This window comes from Epinephelus moara, chromosome 18, assembly GCF_006386435.1.
Source record: "Epinephelus moara isolate mb chromosome 18, YSFRI_EMoa_1.0, whole genome shotgun sequence".
In the NCBI taxonomy this organism is placed as follows: Eukaryota; Metazoa; Chordata; class Actinopteri; order Perciformes; family Serranidae; genus Epinephelus; species Epinephelus moara.
In genome coordinates, this window is record NC_065523.1 from 41,103,745 (window position 1) to 41,124,971 (window position 21,227).

A 21,227-nucleotide genomic window follows, 5' to 3' on the forward strand; every position below is an offset into this window, starting at 1 on the left:
CTTACTGCTAATTTTTACAAACATTTCTGGGAGCATATCAAAGTACTTTTATTTGAAACATTAAAAGAGATTATAGAAACATTATCACTCCCACAGACTGAGACAAGGTTTAATAGTACTCATCCCAAAACCAGATAAAAATTCAAAAATTTAGACAAGTGGCGACCAATAACTCTCCTCAATAATGACTACAAATTATTAACACATATATTTTCAAACCAACTCAAAGAAGTCAGGATTTATGAGAGGTAGATCGATTCATAATAATGTGCGCCTGGACTTAATTGAATACAATTATTATATCATTGATAATGGATTTATTCTCTTTCTTAAATGGCTTTTGATATGATAGAACACCCTTTTATTTTCAAGGCACTGGAACTTTGTGGTTTTGGAGAGAAATTTAGGAATGTCATAAAATGCTTTTATCATGACACTAATAGCTCAATATCTTTGTCAAGCGGTACCTCCCTCCGTTTTACAATCAACAAAGGGATTAAACAGGGATGTCCAATCTCACCGTCTCTGTTCATAATTGCAGCAGAAATGTTGGCCATTCTTATTAAAAACTCAGATATTGAGTAATAAAGTGTCTTTGATAACCAAATAGTCATAAGTCAAGTGGCAGACTACACAACTCTGTTTTTAAAAAATGTAGAGCAGGTCCCAAAAGCAATTCAGATAATATGTTTATTTTACAAAGCATCTGGTTTAGAACTGAACTTGAAAAAATGTGAACTATTAGCCATTCATGACTGCCATCTTGTGGCAACCAATGGTATCCCCATTAAAACTAAGGTCAAATATTTAGGTGTGCATATTACAAAAGATGATGAAATGAGTGAGACTTTGAACATATGGATAGTGGACAGTGGATAAGTGCAAACCAAGATTAGACAGATGGTTAAATAGAGATCTTTCACTTTTTGGTCGTATCTACATAACCAAAATGGAAAGTCTTTCAAGTTGCATTTATCCAGCTTATTCTCTTTCTATATCAAAGAAAGCCATAAAGTCCATCAACAGACTAAATTTTGACTATATCTGGATAAGAAAATCTCATTATTTAAATAAGGCAGCTTTAATTAAAGATTATCAAAATGGTGGTCTGCAGGCCATAGACTTTGACTGTATAAAAGGCACCTTAAAGATCAAATGGTTAAGAGTGTTTCTAGTAAATAACAATAGCTTTTGGTATTGTGTTCCCAGGGAAATTTTCCAAAAGATTGGTGGTATTGATATTCTTTCACGCTGTGACTGACTGAGAAATTGTATAATGTTTGGAATGATAATTGAGGATAAGAAAATGGACTGTCTTTTAAACACTTTATTTAGGCTATTTTAGGAAAATTCTTCATTCACAAATGCAAATGTATTAAAACACAACCCCTATTCTTGGTTTTTATAATAGAACTGACTTCTTACTGTAAAACACTGAAACATATGAAAAAGAAAACTGCAAACTGCAAATCTTCTTTACACCATCAATGAGTTAAAACTATTAGAAGAAGCCCCTTAACTTTTATTTATTTATTTCAGTTTTTTTTATTTGATTTATTTAGCCTACTTGTCTGATATAATGTTGTAATGCTGTTTTATTCTGTGCTCCGTCTATTTGAGAGCCTACTTGAACTGATTGTCACCTGCCAATATTGTTGTATATTCTTCAGTCAATTAAAAACAAAAAAAAAAGCCAGTCCTCCGTGAGGACTAGCAAACTGTTCTCTCGGTAAAGCTTCTGTGTTTTCATCAGGCCCGCTAACTTGTCCACTTTGTTCTGAAGCGCCTTGACATTTGTCATCAATACGGACAGGACTGATGGCTTATATCTCCGCTGCTTATTGTTTGTGTCCGGTCTTCACTTTAGCTCCAGCTCTGCAGCCACCGTACTTTCGCCTTAGTTCCCCGAGGATAAGATGACGTAGGCTACACCGGTAGCACTCATTTTCCTCAAAGCTAACAGATCTTCCCTCGTGTAAACAAGTTGTTTGCGGTCCGGATTCGAGTTCCATTCCGCAGTATCCATAGGATATATACTTGCAATGCTCTCACACCCCCACGAGAGAGGGGTAAAGCAGACAACTGGAGAACAGTCATTCACTCACTCACACAGACCGGCCGTGGGTAGCCTGCACACACCAGGCGCCGGCAAATAAACGATGTGATGTGTTCAAAGACCGTCAAAACAAAAGAAAAAGGATCTGTTATTACATTCTCAGCTGTGATAAATGGTGTAACTTTGGTGATTCTGAAAGAAAATATGCCTTTCAAACCAACCAGGTTTCTAAAGGGTAACAGAAGCCAAAATAAAACACACAACTTCCTTCCTGCCCCCCTCCCATAAATAACAATGTGTTTGGTCCCCTCATCAAGAGAGACGGTTTATTTTAAGTCACATGGTTAACTGAAAACTGAAAGTGAAAGGAGTAGGAGACCCTATAAAAGCACTTTCTCCCAAATATTGCAGTGTCACTGTCCAGAGCCACACAGCTGAAGGTAAGGGCTATTGTTGCCTGTCCTTAGATATGGTAGATGAATATGCTTTTGTGATTGTGAAGGAAAAGTGAAATTTATTTATTCTGTAATGACCGAATAAAACAAAATCAGTTGAAGTTAAAATGAGAATAATGCCTTTAAACTAGTAAATTTTCTTTACGCTATTTTTGTGTAGTGTAGTTATGGTGTTATTATTATTCTACTCTCAAAGATGTAAATGTTCTGTAGAGCTAGAAATTGAAAGGAAATGAAACCTTAATCCTCAATTTGACCTTTTGTGGTTAATGTTTGACTCATTTTATTTAATTGGTTTGATCTGTCTTTTTGTGACATTTACATTATACAGAAAGACATGTTTAATAAAGCCATATTTTAGGTACTGTGGAGCTGAGCTGTCATATTCACTGAACTTTATAACATTTTACTACTTAGATAAGAGTCTCCAACTTATGTTAACATTTGATTTTAGGAAATAACAAAATTCATTCTCCAGATTTTCTTATTTGAATTCATGCACATTTACATGTAAATGTCTTCCTTTACAGCTATGGGGGGAGGTGAGTCTTGACCTTTCACTTTCACCTTCTTGTTTGATGTTCCAAATATTGCAAAAGTCATTCACATTTTAATAATAATGATAATATTCGGGGAAAATAATGCATAATGTTCAAATTTTAAATTTTAAAATACCAATGTATATATATATATATATATATATATATATATATATANTATCAATAATGAATCAATCTCAGTATCTGGCTTATGAATTCTCCATACAGTGATCTTAATTCCTGCTCAAAAGAAATATTCACAGACAATGACTTGGCAAATGAAAATTAATTTAAGCTAAACGTTGCCTCCCTTCTTAGCAGTGAATCATGCAGACGTTTCTCCTGGGGCCCCGAACTGTCACTTTGCAACTCCCAGACTTTCCAGCAGAATGAAACCGGCTGGCGCACTGTGGTGGGGGGAGCGGTTGACCCTGTGACGTCCTGTGGGTGCCCCCAACGTCGGTTTCCTTACGCTGCAAAAAGCCTTTGGGTTTGGCACAAGAACCACTGTGGCAAGCAGCTGGCAGTCGCTGGGGCAGGTTGAAAAGGGCACTTGTCTACTTTGTTATAATTACTTGCTTATGATAATGGTGAAAACAACATCGTTGGCCGTTCGATATTGTTATCAAAGTTATTATTAACGCGCATAAAAATGTTGAAAACACTGGAGATAAAAGAAAACTGGATAAGCAAAACTTAAAAGTTTAAAATAAATTTGATCGTGAGAGTATAAAAGCATAACTAAAACATAAAAATGAAAGAGGCTAAGATATGAAAAAGAAGAAATAAAAAAGAAAGAGAAGTAAAAAAAAACAAGAAGAGAGAAGAGTCAAAAAAAGAAAAGAGAGCAACGAGTACAAGAGAACAAGAGAGCGAGAGAAGAGTGCACCAGAGCGCACATGTTTTTAACTGGCCAAAGTGGGCGGGTCTGATCAGGCGGTCTTCTTAGTTGTAAAATAGGCTTATTACTTTATTTTAAAAGAAACTTAATGCTTTTTATTATACGAGATCACATACTTTGACATGTTACACGTGATAGGCACATACTCTTCCCGTTATGGTCAAAATCGGTTCTTGCAACCTGTAGTTGCAATCTATAAAGAAAAACAAAATGAGGAAGCACATATTCATGAGAACAGGTTGATTAATGAATCCAACTATATTTTAATTCCAAATATAGAACATGGATAAAATGTATAATTTCACTTCCAACAGACATTTCAATTTTGTCACACAGAAACATTTGGTAAGAGAGTGGAGGGCGTGATTTCCCCAGGGCAATGCGAATGGACAGGATGTGGTTGAGAAAAGAAGCATTGTCTCACGACAACTAGTGGGTTGTTCATCACCACGTTTTGCCCCAGGGCTGGATACTTTAAGATGGCATCTGAAACTTGAGGGATCCCAAGTGACTTTTTACCTCCTTTTGGCCTAAGGATGGCTGAAAGAAGTTTTTGACCAGCAGTCGAGGGTAAAACAGGGGTTGAATCCTAAACATTTGACGCCCTAACCAACATTTGGTTAGAAATGTCCCACAAACTGAAAAAATAAATAAATAAATATATACATATATATATATATATATACATATATATATATATATATATATATATATATAACTTGCTTTGTTCTTCAAAAACAAAATAACTTGGCTGGTATTATTGCTGATGTAAGCACAGATGACATCAGCAGAAAACCCTGTAAAAAAAAAAAAGATTCAGCATCTTCCCGGATGCCTTCAAACAACTGTTGTAAAACCCACACAAAAGAAATCCAACCTAGATGGAAAGCGCACTGACAAGCCATAGGATGATAGCTAACCTCCCATTCATTAGTAAGATAACTGAAAAATAGTTTCAGTGCAAATATTATTATTATTCTCACTTTACATGCTGCCACTTGATATCATTAGACAACACAATGTTTGTTTCCATAGTTACATGGATGACACGTTACCATACATCTCTGTTCCAGCCATAAACTCCATTACTACCTGTCTTTTAGCAATAAATAAATAGATGAACAATAATTTCTTAAAATTAAATGAACTGAAACTGAAATCCTGCTTGTCGGCCATAAAACAAAAAGAGAAGTGTTGCTTAATAATCTGAGGATTTCAACTCCCTGGATCAAATCTGACGTGACAACTTTTAGTGTGATCCTTGATGCAGATCTAAGCTTCAAGTCCCACATTGTCAAGGATGGAAACATTATTTCTCCACCTCAGAAACATAGTTAAGGTGCAAACATTTCTAAATGAAAAATATGCAGAGAAATTGATTCATGTCTTCATTTCAAGCCGATTCGACTCCTGTAACGCACTTTTTACTGGCCTCCTAAAAACGCCACTGAGAGACTTCAGCTCAGTCAAAACTCTGCAACTCGGCTATTAACCAGAACCAAGAGGAGAGAGTACGTCAGGCCAGTCTGAGCTGCTCTGCACTGACTTCCTGTTACATTTAGAATTGCCTTAAAGAACACTGCGATCATCTGCTACTGGTTTATTGAAGGTTCCCAGCAACAGCCAGAAGAAGATCGGGGATGCAGCCTTTGTCAGTTACACCCAAAAGCTATGGAACACACTACCTGTAGATATCAGGGAGGCTAGCTCGCCAAATATTTTTTTAAAGAAAGCTAAGAACTGTTCAGTTTAGCCTTTAACTTGCTCTGACCTCTGATACAAGTCTGAAACACTTTCTTTTTATGCTTCACACTGCGACAACTCTTAAAATCTTACTTGATTTTATGATTTATAGTTTTACGACTCTATGATTTTATTCATTTATTCATTTCATTTATTTCATTTATTTATTCCTTTTGACCCCTCCCCGGGGCATAAGGGGCAGACAACAAAAAATAACATTAACAAATCAGGACAGGCGGCAGCCAATGCACAGCAAAATAAATAAAACAGAATTTGTGTACATACATACAAGTCAAAGCAAATCAAGAGAAACTATTCAAGATTTTCTTTAAAAGTTTCAACAAATTGGACAAGACCTTTACTTTTCGAGATGACATTAACTTTTGAAACTTATAAATATTTGGATTTGCTCTATAGAACTGTCTGACCAACTCTCTTCTCTCTTTATCAAAAAAAAGAACACACAAGTACATAATGATATTCGTCTCCTCGATTGCCAGTCAAACAAACAGTACATTTCCAGGGGACATTTTCACGATCATACCTGCGCTCAGAGATAGGTAACTTATGATTTCCACACCGAAACTTAGACAAACAAACTCTTTCGGCAGGTCTTAACATAATCAGATAAGGTTCAAAAGTGAAATCAGTTTTAAACAATTTATAACTATCACATAAAGGGTTACTTTGCAATTTCTCATGCCATCGCTGTAGTTCCATGTCAGATAATCTACGTTCAATCATTCATTTTAAATATTTAGGGTTCATCCGTCCAGTGTCATGCCATAAGTACGATAAACCACAATTATCAAGAATATTTTTAACTTTGGAAATAAAAATATTGTCATCATACAAAGTCTTGAAAACAATAAACACAGTCAAAGAGATTTTTGCTGTATTAATCTAAACTATTTCGACCAAACTCTCCATAAATAATACAATTTGCTGTGCGTTTATTAACATTAATTAAACGTTTCAAGAAAGATCTGTGAAGCATTTCAATTTGGTCAAGTTTATGAAATCCCCAGACTTCACTTCCATATAAAAGAATAGGCACTATAAGCTGGTCAAATAACTCACATTGTATATCAACAGGTAACTGTAATCTAGTAACTCTGTTTTCCAAGGAGAATAAAGCTCTTTTAGCTCGTTTAACTTACTTAGCTATTGCTTTATCAAATCGTCCATTAAAATTAAATAACGTTCCAAGATAGTCATACTCAAAAGTAACTTCTAATTTATCTGAACCAAACTTAAATTCTGGGCGTATCCGTAATTTCCCCCTAGAGAAAATAACAACCTTTGTTTTGTCTGTGTTGACAGTTAAATACCAGTTTTTACAATAAGAAGCAACTGCATTTAATGCGGCCTGTAATTCTGAAGGAGTCTCTGCCAGTACAATCGTATCATCCGCGTAAAGCAGGACATATAATTTCAAATATATCCCTATTTCACCATTCATCACATTGCGGCATTCAGTTGAAAAAAGTTGAAGTCCGTTGTACCATTGACTCACATATTTTTCAAAGTCATTTAAATATAGTGCAAACAATAGTGGTGATAAATTATCCCCCTGACGCACTCCTACATTACATACAAATTGTTCAGATAAATCATAACCAGCTCTAACACAAGATTTGGCATTCTCATAAATATTATGTATCACATTTAATACTCTTCCGTTTATACCAAGTGCAACTAATTTAAACCATAGTGATGACCTATCTACCAAATCAAACGCTTTTTTATAATCAACAAAAGCACAATACAGTCTTTTTTTCTTATACAAGTACCATTCAACCAGTGAGTGAAGAACAAAAATATGGTCAAGGGTTGAAAAGCCTTTCCTAAACCCTGCCTGCTCTTCTCCAAGAATTCTTTCAGACTCTATATAAGCAGTTAGTCTGTAATTTATTACAGCCGTAAAAAGCTTACCAATACAACTAAGTAAAGTAATACCTCTGTAATTTTCAGGATCATCTACTGGTCCCTTGTTTTTGTATAATGGTTTTATCACTCCTAAACACCAGTCAGTGGGGACTATACCTGTTATCAGTACCAAATTAAAGAATTTTACTAAAATGTTCAGCATTTCCAAAGGGGAGTTCTTTATATATTCATTTATAACTTCATCGATACCATTTGCTTTTTTATTTTTTTATTTTTTTTCCATTTGCTGTATTTCTTCCAAAGTAAACAAATCATTTATGTATTCATTTGTAGGAGAGGTGACTTGTCTGAGGTCAAATTGCTGGTCTTCTGGTGTACAATTATCACTCGATTTTTGGCTGAGTTTCTTAAAATATTCAGCAAAGGTTTCTATAGATACATTTCCTAATCTTCCAGATGGTTTACCTGCATTTAGAATAGACCAATATTCATTACTATTAGATTTCTTAAGTGTACGAAGTTTCCTATGTAAAGAATCATAGAACTGCCTTGAACATTTCCTTATGATGGATTTATACTTTCTAGCTATACATTTTATTTCAACTTTACATTGAGCAGAGCGGTTAAATTTAAATATATTCATGGATTTAAAATATTTTCTACGGGCCTCAACACATTCAGCATTAAACCAGGGTTTTCTCTTCTGTAGTTTTTTTGACGTTCTACCAAATTTGTACAGATCCTGACCATATGCCTTACATAAACCCAAACTTTTAGCAGGATCTACCATAATGTCACATATACCTTTACTAATGTTATTTATTTCAACCAGATTTGTATTGGAAATATTAATCGCATCAATCATTGAATCATACATTTTTATAACTTCTAAATTAAAGGATTCTTGGTATGTGGCTTTTAGCTCAGATTTCCATCGGTGTTTAAACATTAAATGGGCCATGTGTCTATTCTCTTTTTCGGGATCATAATAAGCAGTATCTGTAAGAGTTTCACACTTCTGAGTACCCAAGTTATTAGCTCTTATAGTTAAACTAATAGGGCAGTGGACATCTGACAAACATTTGTCCAAGGGATCAACACAAAAATAGATAATCTGTGCTAACAAACAAGCTGACACTATGGCATAGTCAATAACGCTGTTACCATTATAGTTAAAACAGGTGTAACGCCCAATGCCTTTATCAGACCCAAATCTTCCATTTACAATCTTCAACTCTGAACTTTGACATAAGTCAATTAGGCTGTGACCGTTATTATTAGTCATTAAATCTTCACTGACCCTCTGTAGATCCATCAAAGAAAAATCATTTATGTCACTGTTTAAAAGCATTTCGCCATCAAAAGACAGCCCATTTCTAATATTCGTTCCTACGTCACCTACATTTAAAGAGTCACTCAGAGTACCAGTTCTTGAATTGAAATCACCCAACATCACTATTGGTAAACTGTATTTACTGTTCATAAATGAAATATCTTGGGAAACATTTCCAAAATAGTCCTTGTTGAAAAAAATAGATCCTTCATGTGGCACATAAACTGTTCCCAAGATGAATTCAAACCCAAAAGCTGCTTTGGCCACTTTAGTCCACAGGATGGCGTCAGAAGTAGTGTCTTTTATCTCCTGAACATAATTTGCAAACTCATTTTTAACTAATAGACAAACCCCATGTATACCACCATGTTTATAACTTGATTTCTTCTTTTCTAGCACGAAAGGAGTAAATCCATCACAGTCTGATTTACAGATATTATCTGTTTTGGTCTCTGTTAAACAAATAAAGTCATAGTCTTTAATGTANATAACTTGATTTCTTCTTTTCTAGCACGAAAGGAGTAAATCCATCACAGTCTGATTTACAGATATTATCTGTTTTGGTCTCTGTTAAACAAATAAAGTCATAGTCTTTAATGTATTCTGTAAGAATCCCAAATTGAAATTTAGCACGTAATCCACACACATTTAGTCCAAGGAATTTGATATCTGTCTCCTGTTTAGTCTTGAATCGACCGGAAGAATTTTTTCAAGTTACATCCTTGATACAAGTTGCATGTAGTGAGGAGTCAGCGCTGGCCTAGGGGAAGTCTACATAAATCCCGACACTTTGGGCTTTTTCTGCAGACCATCCCAGTTTGGACATTAGCTCATCACCGGAGTAGATGGTTTTCTTCACCTCTTGATCGTTGTCCTTAATGATGCAACAGATGTTACCGTCCATTGTCCAGGCTCTTTTAATCTCTGGATCCATCCTCACTTGTCTCAGGATCTTTCCTCTCAAAGGCGTAAGGTCTTCCTCAATAAAGACTCTGTTTTTCCAATCAATACTCCTTAGACGTTTTTTGTTTCTCATAATTTGAAGTTTGGTTTCATACCTGACAAACTTGACGAAAATGTTTCTGCTTCGGTGTTGATCTTCAGCCTCGTGCACTCTTCCATGTTTCCCTAGCAGATGGTAGCTTACGCTGATGTCCTCCTCTTTCATCTCCACTCCCATCTCGGCTGCCAGATCAACTACTACTTTCTTTGTGTTCTCACAGTTTGTTAACGGATTCCTCTAATGATAATGTTTGTCTTGCGAGTAGTTTGCTCAACTTTGTCACACTCAAACTTAAATTTACTTATCTCCATCGCAGCTTTGGTCGCTGCTTTCACAGCTGATTCTTGTACTCCTCTGATCGTGTCCATGTGTTTTCCCCACTCTTGGAGCAAGAGTTTAGTAGATTCATTTACAGCCGCAGTCACTACGGAACTTATTAACGGAGTCAGCGCAGCTATAACTTTCGGGACGATTTCTTTAATTAAGTCGCCGACGCTCAGGTCCTTGCCAGCACCCTCCTTTGATGCTGACTGCCTTGTGTTGTGAGCGCCGCACGTAGACGGCTTCTTCTTACTCAATCCGTCAGCCAAAGCACTCGTTCCGTCAGCAACTGCCTTGGTAACTGCATCAGCTATCGATTCTTGGATACTTTCATTGATATCGTCCGTATTTTCTTCGGTTTCTCCAAACTCTCTCAGAGCAGCGAACCTGCCGTCACTTGGTGCCGCCATCTTGTTTCACCTCTGTCCAGATTTATGAATCAGTTCTGTTTCGTGTCCATTCTGTCTATTTTCATGTGAAGCACTCGGTGCTTATACTGCCCTTCTTGTAAAACACTTTATGCTGCATTTCTTGTATGAAAGGTGCTATATAAATAACGTGTATTGATATTATTATCATTATTATTTTTTCTTCAGTATTTTGGAGTACACCATGGAGGAATCTGCCGCAGTGAGTATTAATACATATTAAGTCTGTGTGGTGCCATTTTGGACTTGATGTGTGGTTCTGCTCCTTAACACATTACTGAAGTGTTTTGTTGCTGTGTTGACTGGTTGGTGACAACAGAGTATCAATCACAATGCATCTATTGGACATTTAATAAAAATGAAAAATGAGTGAAAAATAATTTAAAAAACATTTTTAATACAATGTTTTTTCATCATGAAACAGGGACAAGAAAGAAGATCTTGAGTTTGTGAAAGCTTTCCAACCTGGCAACAAAAATGTCAAACAGCTCAGAATTCTTCTTCACGGACCAGTTGGTGCCGGCAAGTCCAGTTTCATCAACTCTGTTAACAGTGTTTTACAGAACAGAATTATTGGTCGAGCTCCAACAGATGCAATCTCTGGCAGCAGCTACACCAAAAAGGTATTTATTACTGTTGATTGTTGTGATATATAGTAAAAATCCTACACAATTCTGTAAAGTATGTATTAACCCTCCAGAACCCACTGGTTATCCTGGCTGACACTCCTGTCTTTAAGAGGCTGTAGTGGCCGGAGTTTTGAAGCTAGATTAATGATACTGGTATCATATGAAACTAGATGACCTAAGTAAGCCAGTGGTACCAACCATGTCATGCTTCTCAGAATGGGGGTTAAATAATGCTCCAAATTTAGGCTACATTTTGGCGAAGGAAGAACGGCACAGCATCATGCATTTTTGCATGTAGTATAAATGTGTTATTTTCAACTATTGTACGTCCCTAAACAGTACTGGAATTGCATAAATTGGGTATTGGAAACTGAGTCTCTCAGTGAGCCCAGTTTTATCAATGTGTGATGACGTTAGTCTCTACTGTAGCTTTTTCATTGCAGTGAGATGATTTCTTTGAAACTTGACATCACTGTATAAAATGACCTGTAGAGACCTCTGGGATAATCACATCATCATGAGACTTTACAGCCACAAACTAGAAACCTAGAACCCAGAGGATTTCAGCTTTCAAAGGTATATTGACAATAGGGTTTTTTTGTGAGCTGTTTCCAGATGTGCTCACCATCCAGTGGCTGAAAAATGCAATTCTTACAGAAATCTCCAAATGCTAAAAGTTTTTGATACCAAAAACCAAATGGCGTGATGGCACTGGAAAATGTTTTGTTTAAAATGTGTCTGAATAATCTCATGAGAGATGGGCTGTCTTGGGGCAGCCAAACATGAAAATAAAAATTTCATTCATTCATTCATTCATTCATTCATTCTCTCTCTATAGTGTTCCTCAAGGTCTTGGTGTTTTAATGTGGTATTTTGACCAGCCTTTAGATGATGAACACTACTTCTGTGTGACATACAGCCTATTGTTGACCTGCTGTCTCCTCATAAGCATCCCGTCCCTTCTAAAAGAGGACATAAATTGGTCTATGTGGGTCCCAGAGGGTTAATTGCATGCAGTTTAATACCACTTTTTTTAAAAAAAAAACACTGCTTATGTTTACAGTAAGAAAAAAAGAAAAAATAACATCGGGGCCGTATTCACAAAGCTTCCTGGTGCAAAGACTCGCTCCTAGTGACGAAATTCTGAGAAAATTCTCAGAATTGTGACGTTTTCTTAGAATTTCCCGTTAAAATTAAGATTAGGCCCTTATAAAGATAAAAGATATTCACAGAGCATCTTAACCCTGAATAGAGCTCCTAAGGTGAAAAACTGTTTGGAGCAGGGAGGACGATTCCCTGGGTTTCAGAGTTTCTTAATCAGAGGAGAAAATGGTGGAAACACAAAGAGGTCGGAGAAATATTCTCCTGGACGACAGTAAGTGAATGAAATGCTACAGATTAGATTGTGCCAGGATAATATGTTTGGTTGATCTCATTAGGGATACACACACATTTCTCACCTGACACTATAACACCAGAAATAAGATATTTGAAAAACGGGAAAAATGCAACAGAGCAGCAGTGATGACTTGTGTCTGTCTAAACCTTCCATCAGCAGAGTCATCACGCTAACAACTAGAAAAGCACTCAGAGAGTGCAGACCTCTGTCAAGTAGGTGATATTCTCTCCCCCCCTCTGCATCAGATTTTGCAGCCTGCATCACAATTAGGTTATTTGCATCACTATCATTATTAGGTTATATATGCCTTCACCATGGAGACACTGTGGTCTATTTATTTTGTTTTTATTTTGTACCAACACAGAATATAATATGGGGTGTTTTTTTGTATTTTTCACTTTCTTTTTTTCCAACACAGAACATTAATTTCAACTTTAGAATTACAACAATATTTAGCAAGTAGAACAAGACATGCTGTCCGGCCACCAGATGGAGGTATTGTCACTGTCTTGATTGCTGCTCAGGCTGTCAGATCATAGACTTTATTTATTATTTTATCCACTTCGCTTCAGCTGATCACCACCAAAATTGTATCATCTGTTCCTTGTCCCATTATCCACCTTTACTGAAAGTTTCATCAAAATCCATTCATAACTTTTTGAGTTATTTTGCAGACAAATACACAGACACCGGCGAAAACATAACCTCCTTGGCGGAGGTAATGACAACACTTTCACAGTGACATATTTTGATGCAGTTCATTTCATTTCCACTGGGTGTCCACACCTTGCAGGCTCACAAAGGGGTGTGTCTCTGACAACTAATCACATCTGTTAAAAGAATACATCACACCTAGCAACAGGGTCAACCACACCTCCTCACTAAAGTAAAAATTTCTGTCCCTTCCTGGGTTAGAGTTGCTCTGAGAACTTTCCTAAATCACTCCTAAGCTAGGATTCCTTACTAAAGTTTTTTAGGCTGAGTTAGGAGCTCTCTGAGAGTGTTAAAAGAATGTTTGTGAATATGGCCCCTGGAGTACAACATGGAGGAAGAAATGATATTCAGCACAAGCCAATATAAGTGAAATGTGTGCAGAAACATCAAATCCTAGCAAAGTGATCCATATATACTCTGAGTGTTAAAAGTGTTTTATTGATTAAAACCACCCAGAACAACACTGAGCATTAGTGATATCAGTAAGATGGTGTGCCTGCACAGAGGAAGGATACCTACCACGCTAACAGTATGTTCACCCTGCTGCTGTCTGGCAAGTGATACAAAAGTATCTGCTGACGTGCCACCAGATTACTGAGCAGCTTCCTTCCAATAGCTGTCAGACTCCTCAGCTCATCCTCTGTACCCCACCAAGAAAATGATTTTGTCAATGTGGGTTTCTTTGCTGAGTAAAATTAAGCAATTACAGTTAATTGTGTATATTTATCTTAGATTTGTTAAAATAATGCAAATAATTGCACCTTCTACTTTACAGTACAAAACTTACAAGATCAGAAATGGTCAAGGGAGCCATTATCCTTTCGTCTTCAGTGACATCATGGGCTTTGAGAAAGACACTGACAGAGGAGTTCATGTGGACGATGTCATACTGGCCCTGAAAGGACATGTGGAAGAAGGTTACCAGGTACCAGGTCCTTTCAAGTTTGACATGATTTAAAGGGATCCTGTGGAGTTTTGTTGTAAAAACAAAAATTACATTTACATTCAGTCTTACTCAACCAAACTTATTGTGCATATCCTTGAGGTTTAACAAATGTGACGAATACCTTTTTTCCCCTCATTCCCTAACTACCACGGCAAGAAGTCTTCTTCTTTCCTGCCTTTGCATTTCTTCATTTCTGATACATTACTGCCACCTGTAGATCAGGGGAATAATGTGAAACCATTGGCAGGAATGTGTGTTGCATTACCAGCATGCATGTGTGTGTCTTCATGTGCACGAGACTGCATTACTACAGGTCATAAACTCCACAGGGTACCTTTAACTTATCTATCAACTTTTTTTTTTCTATTTTACTTGAAATGAATTCACACTTAAAAATGCATGGCATTGCTGAAACAAAATCATTATTTGACTGCATTCTTATTGTCTAGTTCGATCCCACACAACGGTTGAAGGAGGGTGATGAAGGCTACAGGTCATCTCCCACTCTGAATGACAGAGTTCACGTTCTGGTTTGTGTCATTCCTGCTGACAAAGTCTCTTTAGTAGATGATAAAGTGGTGAAGAAGATGAGAGAAGTCCGACTGGCAGCCAGTGAACTGGGTAAGAGCAGAGAGCACATAGTTATTACTCTGTGTTGAATAATGGTGCCAGATGAGGTTTTATGACTCAAAATACCAGCAAAACAAATGCTTAAAATACTGATTAGGTTTCTGTGTTGACAGATATTCCCCAACTGGCTATTATCACCAGAGCTGATTTAGCCTGTCCTGAGGTGAAAAAAAATGTAAATAATGCCTATACGAGCAACTACCTGAAGGAACAGGTAAGTTTGTATTTGGGTTTTCTTAAGCATTTTCAGATTTGTAATGTTAGAATTTCATTTCCAATTTCAGTCACAGCAACAAAAATCTCATGTGGTCGTCACTGTGATTTACTGATGAACTAAAATACTGTTACATTTAAACTCAGGTTGACAAATTCTACATGTTGCTGGGCATTCCACAAAACTGCATCTTTCTTGTGAAGAACTATGATCCAGATCCCAACATCAATGCTGACATGAATGCACTGATAATGAACGCACTGAGACAGATGATTACCTTTGGAGACGACTTCCTCAGCGACCCGTAGACCAACATACTGCTGACACAAACCTTGTGTGATTAAGACATAAAAAAAATGTCCTCTTACAAAAAACCCCATTTATTTTCAGAGTACATTTTGGTGATAATGTTTATTTTTCATGTCTGTCGCTATATTTATATATATTTCCCACCTCCTTTTATGTACGTAGTACTTCTATGTTTATTGTTTTACTATCTTTTACAGTTTTGTGTTTGTTTAGCCGTATGTGTATTTGTATCTTACTGTAAACTGTTCTTGGATTTATAAGAATACTGAGACCAAGTGATCTGTCAAGTGATTGACAGATCAGCTGATAAAGACGTGTCACAACCACCACCAAGTGACACTTCTAAGAAAGGTGGAAGTTTCCGCCGTAACATGTCAAGGTATGTAACATCCTAACATGTCTGAGATAAAAGAACAACTAAAGTCACTGTGTTTTGTTTTGTTTGCTTTATGAATTAGCACCAATCCAGTCCCTGCCCTTCCCCTTTATTCTCACCTCACTTGACTCCTCTTCTGTTAAACATTTTTGTGTGTATTTATGCAACTTTAATTTTGTCGGATCACTACACAATGAATAGCAGTCCTTGCATGATGACATTGGCTGTATGTTGCATCCCTTGTCCCTAGAAATCTAAAAGGTTTGTAACAATGTAGTACGAAATCTGTCCATGTCTCATGGTATCCCCTGGAGCAAACTGCTGCAGCAGTCATGACAACAAATGTCCACAACTTCTTTGATAGGTTGCTCTCTAGTAGCATACATCTTGCCTTTTTAAACGATGTTCTTTAATTTCTCTCAGCTGTGCTATTTTGATGTGGTGAATAAAGTGCTGAAGTCTCCTGTTATCTGATCTGATACATTGTTTCCTGTGTAATGAGCCACATCTGCAGCACACTTTTTAGTGGCTTTGACAGTATCTACGCAGCACCTCTTCTCAATGCAACACCATTTGTTCTCTCTCTGTCAGCGACCTCCAGGATGTGGGTTGAAAGTCTCATTAAACTTCTCTATGTCAGTTATTATATGTGATGTTGCTCCCGTGTCAACCATCAGTCCTTGCGTTTTCAGTCCATGAAGCTGACAGTCACTTATTTTGAATGCATGAGCCTCTCTCCACCATAAATAACCATATATATTTTCATATTGGCACCAAATGTAGATATTGGAGCCAATGCAACCAGCAAACAGCACTGGAGTTTGAGTTATCACCTAGGATCAAAAGCAAAATGCTAATCCTCCTTTCAAACTGCATCATTCGAAAGCTGTGTGTGCACTTCAGCAGAATATGGGTGCATATGATATCACACACACACACACACACACACACACACGCAGAACAAAGTGCTTTAAAGACAAAATCCTTTGTTGCATATGATGTGTTCAAAGACCGTCAAAACAAAAGGAAAATGATCTGTTATTACATTCTCAGCTGTGATAAATGGTGTTACTTTGGTGATTTTTAAAGAAAACATGCCTTTCAAACCAACCAGGGGGGTTTTAAAGGGTATTTAACAGAAATTCAAAATGCCCCTCCCCTAAGCCAAAATAAAACACACCACTTCCTCTCCAGTGCTTACAAAATTATTTGACATGCTTTGCCCATTTTGCACTCTGTCCAGAGCCACACAGCTAAAGGTAAGGGCTTTTTGTTATGCCTGTCCTTAGATATGGTAGATGAATATGCTTTTGTGATTGTGAAGCAAAAGTGACATTTATTTATTCTGTAATGATTATTGTGTTCAGGGACAGAATAAAACAAAATCAGCTGAAGTTAAAATGAGAATAAATCCTTTAAATGAAGTATAAAAATGTACGCTATTTTTGTGTAGTGTAGTTATGGTGTTATTATTATTCTACTCTCAAAGATGTAAATGTTCTGTAGAGCTAGAAAATGAAAGGAAATGAAACCTCAATCCTGAGTTTGACCTATTTTATTTAATTAGTTTGTTTTATTATCTATCTTTTTATGACATTTACACTATACAGAAAGACATTTTTTCTGCCTGTCTTTTATTTTGAATATTTACTGAACTTTATAACATTTTACTACTTAGAGAAGAGTCTTCAACTTGTGTTAACATTTGAACAAAATTCTTTCTCCAGATTTTCTTATTTGAATTCACGCACATTTACATGTAAATGTCTTCCTTTACAGCTATGGGGGGAGGTGAGTCTTGACCTGTCACTTTCATCTCCTTGTATGATGTTCAAAAATATTGCAGAAGTTATTTTAATTTTTGTAATGATAACATTTATGGATAATGTTGAAATTAAAATACAGCTTTGTCTTACCGTGTGGTAACATATGTTATTTGCTCTTCAGCACTTTTGAGTGCGCCATGGAGGAATCTGCCGCAGTGAGTATTAATACATATAAAGTCTGTGGTGCCATTTTGGCCTCGATGTGTGGCTCTGCTCCTTAACACATCACTTAAGTGTTTTGTTGCTGCCTTGACCGATTGGTATCGATCATAATGCATCTACTGGACATTTAATAATAAAAATATTTATATTTTAACATCATAATTTTTCACCATGAAACAGGGACAAGGATGAAGATCTTGAGTTTGTGAAAGCTTTCCAACCTGGCAACAAAAATGTCAAACAGCTCAGAATTCTTCTCTATGGACCAATTGGTGCCGGCAAATCCAGTTTCATCAACTCTGTTGACGCCATTTTACAAGGCAGAATTGCTGGGCGAGCTCCAACAGATGCAATCTCTGGGAGCAGCTACACCTAAAAGGTATTTATAATATTTTATTGTTGTCATTCAAAGCAAAAATCTTCCAAAATTCTCAAAACAATTGACCTTCTAAAACCTGCCGGGCCGCTGGTGATCCTGGCTGACACTCCTGTCTTTAAGAGGCTGTAGTGGCCTGAGTTTAGAAGCTAGATGGATGATATTGGTATCATATGAAACTAGATGACCTAAGGAATCCAGTGGTACCAACCATGTCATGCTTTTCAGGAACGGGGTTAAGTAACACTCTAAATGTTGGGGAAGGGAGAATGGCAGTCATTTTCAAAGGCGTCCCTTGACCCCTCACCTCATGATATCTGAATGAAAATGGGTTCTATGGGTATCCACAAGTCTGCCCTTGAGACATCCCCGCTTTATGCCGATGCAGTTTTGGGCAATAATCATGCATGTTTGCATGTAGTATAAATGTGTTATTTTCAACTATTGTACGTCCCTAAACAGTACTGGAATTGCATAAATTGGGTATAACTTGGAAACTGAGTCTCTTGTGGATTCAGTGAGCCCAGTTTTATCAATGTGTGATGACGTTAGTCTCCATTGTAGCCTTTTCACTGCAGTGAGACGATTTCTTGAAACTTGACATCACTGTATAAAATGACCTGTAGAGACCTCTGGGATAATCACATCATCATGAGACTTTACAGCCACAAACTAGAAACCTAGAACCCAGAGGATTTCAGCTTTCAAAGGTATATTGACAATAGGGTTTTTTTGTGAGCTGTTTCCAGATGTGCTCACCATCCAGTGGCTGAAAAATGCAATTCTTACAGAAATCTCCAATTGCTAAAAGTTTTTGATATCAAATCACAGCATGGATTTCTCTATAGTGTTATCTGAGGTCTTGGTGTTTTAATGTGGTATTTTGACGAGCTTTTAGATTATGAATATTACTTCTATGTGACATACAGCCTATTGTTGACCTGCTGTCTCCTCATAAGCATCCCCTGCCCCCCCTAAAAAGGACAAAAATGGGTCTGTGTGGATCTTAGCGGGTTAATTGCATGCAGTTTAATAATTATCAAAAATTTAATGAGCGGATTAAATAACATCATTGATTGAATTTCCTATTATAATAACAGAGTAGTTGTAGTGTTTTCCCCAAACACTGCTTATGTGTTTAGAGTAAGAAAAAAACCCCAAAACAAACAAAAAACATTAGGATTGGAGTTGGCTCAATTTCTGGATTTGCTTATCTAGTGCAGTGTACGAGCTTAAACTAGTTTGATATTATGCAAACAGGCAAACTGACATTTGCCGTTACAACATAATTATAAAATTACATTACATTGTAGCATTATGTGCTCTGAGTGCTAACAGTGTTTCATTGATTAAAACCAACCAAAACATCACCACTACCTATCTTCCAAGCATCAGTGATATAAGTGAGACAGTGTGCCTGCACAGAGGAAGGATACTAAAATACAGTACCAACCCCACTAACAGTCTGATCACCCTGCTGCTGTCCAGCAAGTGATACAAATGCATGCACTCATGGGGTGCCCAGTAGCTCAGTGGTCAGAGCGGTAAGTAAGTACTCAGGCAAGGTCCTTGCTGCAGGTTCAATTGTAAACTGCAGTCCCTTACTGTATCTCATCCCGTCTCTCCATCTTTCACACCTAACCGGTTTTGTCAAATAAAGGCAACAACAACAACAACAACAAAATATATATACATATATATATATATATATATATATATATATATGTGTGTGTGTGTGTGTGTGTGTGTGTGTATATGTATATATATATATATATATATATGCATACATATATACATACACACACACACACATATATATATATATACACATATATATACATACATTCTGCACTTCTATAAGGTTCAAGAAGTGCATATTTATCTTGGAAAAAATGATGCAAATAATTGCACCTTCTGCTCTACAATACAAAACTTACAAGATCAAAAAAGATCCAGGGAGCCATTATCCTTTCGTTTTCAATGACATTATGGGCTTTGAGCAAAGAACTGACAGTGGAGTTCATGTGGAAGATATCAAACTGGCCCTGACAGGACATGTGGCAGAAGGTTACCAGGTACAGTCCTTTAAACTCTGACATGATTAAAAGGGGCCCTGTGGAGTTTTGTTGTAAAATAATAAAATTTACATTCAGTCACCCAAACTGTATATCCTTGAGGTTTAACAAATGTGATGAATGTATTTACTTCCTCATTCCCTAACTACCACAGCAAGAGGTCTTCTTCTGTTCTGGCTTTGCATTTCTTCAATTCTGATGCATTACTGCCACCTGTAGATCATCTATCTATCTATCTATCTATCTATCTTGCATGAAACAATTGTTCACTTATAAATGTGTGGCATTACTTATACAAAAACACAATTTTACTGCATTCTCATTGTCTTCTAGTTGAATCCCAAAAGTCAGTTGAAGGAGGGTGATGAAGGCTACAGGTCATCTCCCACTCTGAATGACAGAGTTCACGCTCTGGTTTGTGTCATTCCTGCTGACAAAGTCTCTTTAGTAGATGATAAAGTGGTGAAGAAGATGAGAGAAGTCCGACTGGCAGCCAGTGAACTGGGTAAGAGCAGACAGCACATAGTTATTACTCTGTGTGGAATAATGGTGCCAGATGGGGTTTTATGACTCAAATACCAGCAAAACAAATGCTTAAAATACTGATTAGGTTTCTGTGTTGACAGATATTCCCCAACTGGCTATTCTCACCAAAGTTGATTTAGCCTGTCCTGAGGTGAAACAAAAGCTAAACAATGCCTATAAGAGCATCTACCTGAAGGAACAGGTAAGTTTGTATTGTTTTTTAAGCATTTTCAGATTTGTAATGTTAGAATTTAATATCCAATTTCAGTCTCAGTATTTCCAAACAAAAATCTCATGTGGTCGTCACTCTGTGATTTACTGATGAACTAAAATGCTGTTACATTTAAACTCAGGTCGACAAATTCTACATGTTGCTG

General features: G+C 36.8%; 1 protein-coding gene and 1 pseudogene across 2 annotated transcripts in view; both read left to right on the forward strand.

The window, feature by feature from the left end:
• Positions 1 to 16,354, forward strand: part of LOC126406075 (interferon-induced protein 44-like) — a 197,300-nt gene extending 180,946 nt beyond the window's left edge. For both annotated transcript variants that reach the window (XM_050070216.1, XM_050070215.1), the window contains exons 4-8: positions 11,094 to 11,292; positions 14,187 to 14,336; positions 14,807 to 14,978; positions 15,101 to 15,201; positions 15,348 to 16,354. In XM_050070216.1, coding sequence (XP_049926173.1) covers positions 11,094 to 11,292; positions 14,187 to 14,336; positions 14,807 to 14,978; positions 15,101 to 15,201; positions 15,348 to 15,509 — 784 coding nt within the window. In that variant the 3' untranslated portion in view covers positions 15,510 to 16,354. The remainder of the gene's footprint in view (positions 1 to 11,093; positions 11,293 to 14,186; positions 14,337 to 14,806; positions 14,979 to 15,100; positions 15,202 to 15,347) is intronic.
• A 1,313-nt stretch (positions 16,355 to 17,667) lies between these two features.
• Positions 17,668 to 21,224, forward strand: LOC126406192 (interferon-induced protein 44-like; annotated as a pseudogene).
• The last annotated feature ends 3 nt before the right edge of the window (positions 21,225 to 21,227 follow it).